The sequence below is a fragment of the Crocuta crocuta genome, unplaced genomic scaffold, assembly GCF_008692635.1.
Source record: "Crocuta crocuta isolate KB4526 unplaced genomic scaffold, BGI_CrCroc_1.0 scaffold118, whole genome shotgun sequence".
NCBI classification, from domain to species: Eukaryota; Metazoa; Chordata; class Mammalia; order Carnivora; family Hyaenidae; genus Crocuta; species Crocuta crocuta.
Window position 1 is genome coordinate 7847697 of NW_027551558.1, and position 11813 is coordinate 7859509.

Sequence of the window (11813 nt, forward strand, 5' to 3'; positions counted from 1 at the left end):
ATGAGACAAGATCTATTTCCCCCCAGCTTTATTGAAAGATAATTGATGTGTAACATTGTGGAAGTTTAAGGCAGATAATGTATTGATTTAATACACATACATATTAAAAAATGACTACCACCATACCGCTAATACCTGCATCACATTACCTAATGACTACTTATTTATTGAGGCGGGAACATTTAAGATCTACTCTTTTAATAATTTTCAAGCGTATGATACAATAGTCTTAACTATAACTGCAATGTACAAACTATGCTGTAGATCTCCCTAACTTCTTCATCTTATAACTGGAAGTTTGTACCATTTCCCCCCTCCCTGCAGCCCCTGGTAACCACCATCCTCTATGTGTTCTTATGAGTCTGACTTTTTTAGATTCTACATAAGTGAGATCATACGGTATTGTCTTTCTCTGTCTTGCTTGTTTCACTTAGCATAATGCCCTCAGTATTGATCCATGTTATCACAAATCACAGGATGTCCTTCTTTCTCATGACTAAATAATACCCTATGTACATATATGTAGACACACACATGTATACTACATCTTCTTTCTCCATTCATCTGTTGATGGACATTGGGGTTCCATATTTTGGCTATTGTGAATAATGCTACAGTGAACATGGGAATGCAGATATCTCTTCAAGACCCCATTTTCATTTTCTTTGGATAGTACCCAGCTGTGGATCCTCTGGTAGTTCTATTTTTAATTTTTTGAGGAGCCTCCATGCTATTCTCCATAGTGATTGCACCAACTTCTCTTCCCGCCAGCAGTGTGGAAGGGTTCCCTTTTCTCCACATTCTTGCCAACATTTGTCTCTCATCATTTTGGTAATAGCCATTTTACTGGGTGTGAGATTTGCATTTCCTGAATGATTAGTGATGTTGAGCATCTTTCATTGTGTCTGTTGGCCATCTGCATGTCTTCTTTGGAAAAATGTCTGTTTAACTCCTCTTAGTTAAACAGTTAAATCCTCTTGAATCCGATTGTTGTTGTTTTTTCTTGCTATTGAGTTCTATGAGCCCTTTATATTTTTTGGATATTAATCACTTATCATATATATGATTTGTAAATATTTTCTCCCATTCTGTAGGTTGTCTTTTCATTTTGTTGATGGTTTCCTTTGCTGTGCGGATACTTTTAAATTTGATACAGTCTCTTTATTTTTGCTTTCGTTGCCTTTGCTTTTGGTGTCAAATTCAAGAAATTATGGCCAATGACAATGTCAAGGTAATTTACTACCTATGTGGTAACTTTTCTAGGAGTTTTATGGTTTCAGGTCTTATGTGCAAGTCTTTAATCCATGTTTCTTTTTTTATGGGGTAGAATAGGGGTTTAGTTTCATTCTTTTGCTTGTGGCTATCCAAGACTATCCTTTCTTCATTGTATATTCTTGGCAGCTTTGTTATAAATTAATTGACTATGTAAGGGACAAAAAGGGGCAGTCTTTAGCCCCTCTGAGAGTCTTCTAGACTCTACAGCAACTTATCGTCCATCACCGTGGGCAAAAGAGTTCCATTTGCCAACATACATTAATGCTGGCAAATCACATGGGACCCTGTGGTTTTAAAAGGCTGACACCTATTTATTGTGTCTGTGTTGTTATGCTTTCTAAGCCTCTTGATGTGTAATGATTTTCCCTCCTCCTCCCCCAATACCCTGCTTTGTTTCTTGTCATTGATCTGTTGGAGAAGCAGGGTAATTTTCTCAGTCCAATATCCCACATTCTAGATTTGCTTTCTCTTGGTATGATAGAACTCATTTTTATAGTCTCTGAATCTCTTGCAAAGTGTTAGGTAGATCTAGATATTTAATTAGATTTAGGTTCAAGGTGGTACTGAATACTTACTGTCATATCACCTCATGAGGCATGTATTGTCTGGTTGTCCCACTTCTCATGATGGTAAGACTGAGCAGTGGGTTCAGGAGGTCTCTCTCAGTGTGATAGCTCCACAAAATGTCACATAGTGGTTTTAACACCTGCTTGTGGTCATTGTCTAGATCCATTATTTTATTGTAAAATGGTGTTTTTTCTAATCCTATCAGGCATTCTGCATGTGTTAGCTGGGATTTTTTCATGAGGGAGACCTTTCCTTCATCAATTCCTTGATTTCTCTGACATGCAGTTTTTCCAGGAAAAGCAGAATTATGCCTGGTTCTCCTTTCACCAGTCTGCCTTCAGAGTAATGACCTGGTACTCCAGCTGGTACCCTAACTTCCAACACTGACCGATGAGTTTTGTTTTTTTTTTTTTTCTTTTCTGTTTTTTTTTCTTTACATCATTGTGAATGCATGGATTTTTATATATTTGATTTGCATTAAACCATGGCAGTCTTTATTCATTTTTATCCTCACCATGTCTCATCTTACACTTTAGAAGTCATTTCAGATTAGCTGCTGGGTTCTTTTGACATGACCCCATTTGTCTTTGAACCTTCCTTGCTTTCTTGTACAATGAGAAATCCCAGGTTTATTTTGTACATTTCCTGTCCTACACCTACTATCAGCCATCTCTTCACATGGTCCTGGTTCTTTTCGATATCAGACGGTCTTTAGAGACCGTAATCTGGCTGCTCGGGATGATAATCGATAGTCGGCTGTCATTGCTTCTAGACTTCTTCAGTAGGTATCGTAGGAAGTGTTCTAATTTTTAAGAGAAAAATAAATCACTGACTGGTATTTCCAGTTCAAGTTTAATAAGAGAATTTTTACTTTGATTATTTGAATTCATTGTTCTCTTATACTAGGAATCTTGGTTCCTAGTGATATTAACAAAATTGTTTATTTTCTTTATCATACCACATACTACTAATAATTTCATTACCCCGCTTTCCCACACAGAGATTACATTCTATAAGGATTGTTCTGTACTCTTTTTAAAAATCAATATTGCTAGGGCACCTGGGTGACTCAGCCGGTTGGATAACTGACTCTTGATTTTGGCTCAGGTCATGATCCCATGGTTTGTGGGTTAAGGCCCCTGTGTCGGGCTCTTCAGTACAGAGCTTGCTTGGGACTCTCTGTCTCCCAGTCTCTCTTCTCTCTCTCTCTCTCTCTCTCTCAAAAATCAAAAATAAATAAATGAATAAACTTTAAAAATGTTTTTAAATATCAATATTGCTACCAATAAAACTACTGAGTGCAATTTCTTTTTCTTTTCTTTCTTTCTTTTTGTTTGGTTCTTGGAATTTCTCCTATTATGAATGTAGAGAGTGAAAAGCCACTTGGATGTTAAGTTAAAATCACTTAAATTATTCCTTTCTTTGTACAGTTATACCAACAATGTGATATAAAATTAGGCTTCTTTGTTTCTGTTTGTTTTCTAGTTTTAGAGATTGTCTTATTTCCCTTTTGGTTTGATTTTGTCTTTTAACTACATAAAATGTTAACATAGTTTCAAAGACAAAAGTGTAAATGTGTAAGTAAGTACCTGGTAATCCTGTCTCCTAATCTTGTTTTGTCGTTCCCCCTAAAGGTAACTATTTTTTTTTTCATTTGTTACTTATCTCTCTGTTTTTATCTTTTTTAAATATGAGCAAACAACACATCTATTCACATATGCTCACCTATGTTCATATGCCCCACAAAGAGCTAACATGTTGTTCTGCACTCTGCTTTATTTTTCACTTAGTGCAGTCTGGTGCTGCCTGTGGACAGACCTACTCCCTACCTACTTGGTCAGGTGCAGAGTCTCTCCATTGTTCCATGGTGTATGCAGATACCTACTGGGGGCCATTTGGGTTGATGATAGCAATTGGACTTGAACATATGACATTTTGTGTTTTTGCCAGTGTATCTTTGCAGAGGCCTTTTCATGCTGTCTCAACTCCTCCTTACACCCCCTGAGTGGAGGTGTTCAGGCAGTGGTTATGACTTCCAGTGGGCGTGGCCATGGGCTGCCCTACTGGAGGAGGGAAACCCAGGTGTGCCTGTGATCTTTGTGACAAGAGCTGCCATTGGCAGGAAGGGCCCATCTAGTTCTTTCACTTGGCCTGACGCCTTCTGAGAAGTGTAAGGACACACCCTTCTGGGAGCCATAGGTTCCCCACTTGCAGACTCACAACTGTGAGCTAGAAAGAAGTTGGATAGCATTATTAGTCAACACAACGTGATCTGCAGTGGAGCAGGACTACCCCTAAGAGTTCTCAATACCTCACAGAAGGCAGGATGCCTGGGGCAGCCTGGGGGTGGGGGAGTGTGAAGCACAAGATGCCCAGTGCCTGTAGGGGCCAGCCTTCCTTCCTTCATCATCAGATCTCAATCATCTCCTTCCATCTATTGTTCAGGCAGCCACTGCCAGTAGGAAAATCTGACAACCAACTCTCACATCCTCTTAGGATATTTTGTGAAATGAGTCCTTTGGGTTCAGTTCTGAATTGAAGTCTTGAGCTCAGAGCTGTGGCAGGGGCTGAGATGGTGATGACAGAGGGGCCCACCGTCTGTATCCCAGGACCTAGGCACACAGGCTGGATTGAACAGTTCATATGAGTTAATGAAAAGAGGGCATGGCTTTGCAGACTTGCAATTCTCATTTCAAACCCAGCCCTGTGGTGTGTGTTTTGGACCACCTTGCAAGGATGCCTCTGTCAGACAAGCCCTCAGCCTGCTGTACAAACACAGCCTCTAGCCCACTGAGGAGCTGCATGTTGGCCCACAAGGAAAGATTTCATCTTCCCTCAGCATCCACACCAGGCTTCTGTGCAACGAGCCGAGCTGCCCTGCCAACCCTTCCTTTCTACAGGCCTGCTGTCTTGGACCTCACGCCTCATCGGACCCCGATTTTCCCATTAATGAAAAGAATTCACACAGTCTTCAGATCTGTCAGGGAAATTTCTATGTCTACCATGCCCCTAATGGTTGACTGTGGTATTTGACAGGGTTGGGATAAACTGGAGTCAGAAGCTGTTAAAAAATAAATGTAGCTGAAGGCTTATTGTATGATGTGCCGTTAAGCCCCAGCCCCCTTGTTCATCCTGAGCACCCCAAGGGAGAGATGGAGGAGGACAGAGTTTCACAGTGCCTCTTTTATCCTAGGGAGTCAAGGGGTGCCCTGGGCAGCCGGGCCCTGTCACACGACAGTATTTTCATTCCTGAGTCTGGACAGGATCCTTCTCGACCTGTGCGGGTGTTTTCCCAAGAAAATGTGTGTGACCGGATTAAAGCCCTACAGGTAAACCTCTCCTTGGCAGTGACACTTGGTATGTATGTCAAAGATGAATCAAGAAGTTTTAAAATTATTTCTGCTTGGTTTATTTGACATATCTTAAAGTATAATTGCATGCCAGATACACCAAGTTACTTACAACTGGATCTTGACTCATGCAGTTATAAGCCCTCATTTTCAAGATGAGAGCAAGAGAGCTCATGGCAGACACTCTTGTGCTTCGGTCTGCTACACCAGGCAGGGGTGTTGAAAGTACCTCCTGAAGTAATGAATCGGAACAGGAAGATTTGTTGATAAGAAGTTGCTGATGTAAATAAGAGCAAATGTTCTTTATTCCAATCTAGTTAAAAATACAGTGTAATGTGAAAATGGGGCCACCCCCTCCTCCGGGGGGTCTTCCTGCCAAGCGAGGAGATGATACCGGCATGAGTTCTGAGGATGATGGTCTGCCCAGGAGCCCCCCAGAGATGTCCCTGCATGACATCGGCCCTGGAACAACCATAAAGGCAAGTGACAGCCTGCACCACCTCACAGCTTTGTCTGTGCCCACTGTAGAGGGCAGCTGGGGACTCTGGTGGCCCCTGTTAAGATTCCCATGGGAGGGTGTGGCCGTGGTCCATGCAGCTAGGCCGTGTTCCAGACTCAGACAATGGGAGCTTATCATCAGTCCTTGGGCTGGTTTTTTTTTTTTTTTCTTTTTCATTCTTTGAGCAGAAATTCCTGTCTTGTCAGGAGATACAATATTGGTAACATTTTTCATCATGGTTATAGGCCTGACACAATCAACCCTTTACCTGGTTTTTCCTGTCTGAGCAGATGACCACACTGGGCATCCCATCTCAAAAAAAGAGAAACACTTTTGTTATCTGTTTTCTGTTGTCATGACATTTGGCTGGAGGGAGAAGGGAGTGGCGAATATACATGACTTAATCTAGATTCTCAGATCTGAGTTTAGGGCCCTTAGATCTTGTTGGTCTAGGTTTAGAATGTGAGGTGTGATGCAGGTAAACAGGGCAGCAGGGGAAGTTTGACACGCAGGAGGGGTGTTTATGACCTCAGCAAGGCAGGGGGGCTGATTATCGCTAACACCCTCCCCCATTAGAAAACAGGAGGAAAAACTGAGCTCTTCTCCTGTATAAGTCACCCTGCTCATGGTGCCGCCATTTTAAGCCCATTCAATGTGCTTGTACGTAAATGATCATTTTCCCCTTTAGACAAGACTCGCTGAGAGAATTGGAGTTCTATGTGTAATGCTGACACTTGAAAAACAAAGTAAGGCCAGAGTCTGTGTTTTATAGCCACCCGCCTGCCCTGTGCATTCTTGGAGTGGCACTTGTGCTCTGGTCAAAACCTCTTCCTGGTGAATCTCAGGGTTTCATTGTGAACCACCTTCTTGCAGATTCTATACTGATCTGAAATATATTCGGTGGTCGCTTCAACTTGGACATCCAGAAGTCCCCCTCCAAAACCAAGGGAAAGAATATTTGCCTAATTTATGTGTAATTGTGGGTTCCTAGAGCATCACTGATGAAAGGCAGAGGAAGGGCTGTGGTATGGCTGAATGTAGGTAAGCCCCAAGATTGAGGGTTCAGTCAGGGCTAGCTAGAGAATTCTCTCTGGAATTCTGCTCTAGGGTGAACCTGTGCCTGCTTTCTCAGAGCAGGGTCTGAGGACAGTGAGCTACCCATACCTGCTCTCCCATGTCGAAGAGAAGGAAGAGAAGACAAGGCGGATGACCTGGCCTATTTCCTGGACTTTGAGCCAACCCAGTACCCCTTCATCCCTTAAAATACTGGAGGGGAAAGTTGACAGGCTCTGGCTGCCTATGTCATGTGACAGACCCCTCTCTGTACTCTGAGATGTGTAGCTTCAGCGTCCCCAGCCTCAGGACCAGATGTGACTTTGTATGTTTCAGGGCCCTCTGTTGGGGAGGTGACTCTCACGAGCCATAGTTGACTGACTTGCCCTCACTCCACTGCACAGTTCTCTGGCTTTCACAGCACCATGGTTCTCTGCACTGAGGTGGGAAAGCACAGAAAAACAGGTAGTGTCTAATTCCATTAATTAAGGCATGAACCCAACTCCAAACCTGCAAAGCACCATGATGCAAAAATTCCATATTTAGCTGCCTGGGAGCCACTCACACTGGGCAGGGCTATAGCCTCATCCTTCTCAGTGTCCCTCCTATCGTGATTATGTTACTGACAAAACCGTGCTCTGAGATTTTATTAACTGGGTAATATGAATAAGCCACTAGCTTCACAGGAACCTGAAATTGGAGGCTTTACAACTTAAAAGAAAAAAATGTACGTGTGTGTGTAGTGTGTGTATAGTCTTTATTGTCATGATTTTGAAGACATAGTGATCATATTTTATGCCCTAAAATAAATGGGCACAATGGACTGACTGCGAGGGAGAAACAGTGCACCCTTTATAATGTTTTTATATAACACATGGTATTTGATATAATGGCACCTTAAATCCCACAAGGATGAGATTGTGAGCTGTGTAATTTTTTTCTGTTGACGACGCCTTACACAAGCCCACATGCTTGATAGAAAAACTTAATGAAGATTATTTTGATAAAAGGTTTCCAGTAACAAGTATTTCACGACACAGCCAAGGTGATATTTCCTGATGGATGAGTTTTTCAGGAAATGCACGGAATTATTTTTAAAATCTCATTGCCACATCATACCTGGCAAAACTTTACTTGGTGATTTTTATGGTAAAATTACATCACACTAGCCATCTGCTAAGTGTCCTACCATTAAGTAGGAAGCAGTGGGTAGAGGGTGGCAAGCTGGCAAGTTGTCTTTGTCTTGGAGGATGAGGAAAGGTCACATGGAGACAGCACAGCTCTGGTGGAGACACACACACTGCTGTGCAGCCAGGTGACAGGCAGGTCTGCCACCTGTAGAAATCTGTGTCCTCAGAGGGTTTTGGAGAGGGTTTCGTGAGGTCAGGTAGGTCAGTGCCTCCCCTTCCCTCACCAGGAAAGGCCAGCTGGAGTGCAGAGCCAGCAGGCTTCTCCTTCCCAGAAAGGCCCCACCAGCTCTGCTTTTGGGTCTGCAGGCTGTTCCCGTGTCACCGCCCTCAGCGCACTCCTCATTGGCTGAGCCCCTTCCCCCCTCTTTTTTTCTTTTTTTAATAGCTACTATTTATTGGACAAGTACCATGTACCAGGACTGAAACTGCTGTTTTCCATGTGTAACAACAGTCTTGTAAGGAAGGTATTATTAACTAATTTAACAGGTGAGGTAATTGTGAGCCCCTCTCTTTGAGGACAAACACTGTTAAGTGACTGTCAATTGGGTTCACCCCCCAAAAAGTCTCTGAACCCCAGGCCATTTTCCCATGTGAGTCACATTCCTCCAACAAAGGGCCTCCTGTTAGACTTCTTAAGTCATTCACTTCCAGAATCATCCAGAAGCACAGATTTTAGGACAGACTGGGTGACTGGGAGCAAGCAGTGCAAGTGTGAATGCTTCCAGACCACAGACAAAAACACAAATCAGCTTTCCCGGCCTGTCCTGCACCCACAGACCCTACCCCACCTCACATAGTTGCTTCACTGATCAAAGACTGGACTCACCATTCTCCTCAGTCATGAAAGTGTTGGTCTTTTCAGGCCCCAAGAACTCTCAGAATGACAGCAAAGACTGAGAAGTGGGAGTTCAGTGCCTTAGCAGGAAGACCACCCATGACAGCCAGTGCAGGGGTTTTGTGGGGACAGAGGTCACTGGCCAGAGTTTCTGGGAAGTTAAGCTCCTTGCCAGGATCTGCCTCCCCCGACCAGTACAGGGGCCAGAGTGGGTTTGAATCTAGGACCGTCTGTTCAAGCAATGCAAGCATAGGGCAAACCTAGTGGACAGGAGGCAGAGAAGGTTTCTTCTTTGGGTTAATGGGAAGGTTGACCAAATCTCATGTCCTCACAGAAGATGTCATCATTCTCCCCCAAGAGTCACTGCATTTGCAAAGCAGCTCATCTTGCCTGGTCTCTTGAGTCAGAAAAACCAACAGTCAGGAAAACACAGAAAAACAAAACCCAAAAATTTTACCAAGTGTATATACATTGTTCCTCTAACACAGGTGAAAACGAATGAAGTCTTCTCTATGCTCTTTGGAAAGTACCCATTCTACTGGTAACTCAGAGGGAGGACTGTCTGGGAGAGGTGTCAGCTACCAAATCTTAGGTGACTTCCTGAATCATCAATGAAAGCCAAGGCCACAGGCACAGAGGAAGCCGGGAGCCCTGTGGTTTATTTTTTAAATAATTGTTCTTGCTTTATTCCCGTAAGAACCCAAGTCGCTGAAACAAGAGAACTAAAATTGATTAGGTCCACTTATAACCCTTTCCCCCCTCATTTTGTAACTGTCTTCTCCCAGATGGTAGGAATAAACTTAACACTTGCAGGAGAAAATACAACTTTCTGTTAACAGGGAAAATACATTTCTTTGAGGAAGTTCTCTTGCAGGGCAATCACTGCCTCAGCTTGTCTCTCTAATAGTGATATCCTTCTGGTGCCACTTAGTTTAGCAAGGGCTACTGAAGCCTGCTCTGTCCGGGGCTTCAGGGCTGTGGAAAAGAAGCAGAGCAGGATATACCCGTGCCCCTGTGAGTCCACTTGCTGCCCACATCTCGTTTGCTGCCTCTCCTGAGGAGACCATTCTCACGGGGGTTCACTAAGTCATTGTGAGGTACATAAAGTTATGGTCTCAAGTTAAAATGCGTGTTCGAAGAACCCACAACACCCATTAGGATGGCTACTATAAAAGAAACAGAAAGTAACAAGTGTTGGTAAGGATGTGGAGAAATTGGAGGCCCTGTGCACTGTTGGGAATGTAAACTGGTGCAGACACTGTGGAAAACAGTATGGAGGTTCCTCAAAAAAATTAAAAATAAAACTACTGTATGATCCAGTAGCTCCACTTCTGGGTAGGTAACCTGAAAGAATTGAAAGCCAATTCTTGAAGAGGTATTTCTACACCCATGTTCACAACCGCTATAATGTAAAGCCGTGCAGGTGTCCATTAATGGATGAATGGATAAACAAAATGTGGTATTTCCATACAGTGGAATGTCATTCAGCTTTATAAAGGTAGGAAAGTCCGACACATGCTGTAACATGGATGAACATTAAGGACATTATGCTAAGTGAACTAAGCCAGACAAAGAAAGGCAAATGCTGTATGATTCCACTCAGTGTGAGGTAGCTAGAGTAGTCAAGTTCATAGAGACAGAAAGCAGAGTGGTGGTGGCCAGGGGTTGGTGGTGGGGGATGGGGAGTTGTTTTTGAATGGGTACGGTTTCAGTTTTACGAGAAAAATAGCTCTGGAGGTGGTTGCACAGCAATGTGAGTGTACTTAATGCCACTGAACTGTGTGGTTAAAAGTGGTCACAATAGTAAATGTTGTATGGATAACATAAAATTTGGCAGATAAAAAACGTTGGGGGGGGGGATGTAAACTTGACACTAATACTGAGCACCACACTAGAATAGAAGTAGGTGATAGGGTTGTAACTAAAGCCCTGCACCTCCTGGGTTCTCTCCCTGCTCCTCTCCCCTCATTTGGGCTCTGTTTGCTCATGGGTTCACAGTGGGTACCCCACACATACTATTTCATGCTGATATACGTCGTTGTGGTAGAACCCGCTTAGAGCCCACTCAGTCATGGAGTTTGCCACTCTCAGTGGGCAGGAAACAGCATGCTGCAGTCATTCTTCCATGTGACTCCCCAAATCCCCTTCCTCCCTGGCAAACTTCTGCCCTTGCCTGACTTAGTGCCTCCCTGCTGAGGTATAAACTAGTAAAATATTTGTAACTACAGATGGTAACTTAAAGCCCGATGTCTCCAAGAGATCACATGAAGATACAGAAACCTTCTAGGATGAATAAATGCAGCTGTAGTGATGGGGCGCTGGGTGGTGGGCTTGGCACATCTTCTGCCCCAGCATGTAAAATCACACCTCTGGGCTACCCTCTCAGGACCAACCAAGCCTGCTCTTAGAGAAATTGGGTCTTTCTGTTTCATCAGAGAAAGAAGCTCTTGTCTGAATCGCCTACACCTGCTTAGGAAGGTGAAGACACAGTTATCTTATCAAGGGAACTTGGGATATAGGTTCTCTGCATGGCCTTGGAAATGAGTGAGGAATTGTCAGGGGTCGGCCTGACATTTAAATCTCCCAGCCATTTACCTTTCTAAGGGAGTGTCCTAGAGCCCTCCCTGTTGAGAGCCAGATTTTAAATCTGTCCTTCCATGTAAAGCCCAGAGACGGTATGGGAAGACTGAGCACCATAAAGGAAGGGGGTTGATGTGCTGGTGGGACCCATTTCATACCGAGAAGTTAATGCTTGGTGTGTTTGCTTCTTGTCGCATGAAGATCTCTTTAGTTTCCTCATCCCGGCCACAGTCTCCAGACCAGCTCTTCTCCAGGCAGGCAAGTGATGCCAGCGTCTCACCCCGCACCTCCGATAGCAGCGTGGCACCTGTGGCTGATTTCGATTACCCTCCAGAATTCTCCTCCTGCCTGGACAACTCTGCAGCTAAGCACAAGCTCCTGGTTAAGCCCCGCAACCAGAGGTCCAGCAAAATGAGGCGGCTGTCTTCGGTAATCGGACTTCTTACAGACAGGCCTGGGGGCCA

The 11813-nt window shown here is 43.8% G+C and overlaps 1 protein-coding gene across 1 annotated transcript in view; it reads left to right on the top strand.

Moving 5' to 3' along the window:
* CRACDL (CRACD like) overlaps positions 1–11813 on the top strand; it is a 142793-nt gene that overhangs the window by 99341 nt on the left and 31639 nt on the right. The window contains 3 exon segments of the mRNA XM_077749246.1: positions 5036–5171; positions 5510–5671; positions 11551–11778. Coding sequence (XP_077605372.1) covers positions 5036–5171; positions 5510–5671; positions 11551–11778 — 526 coding nt within the window.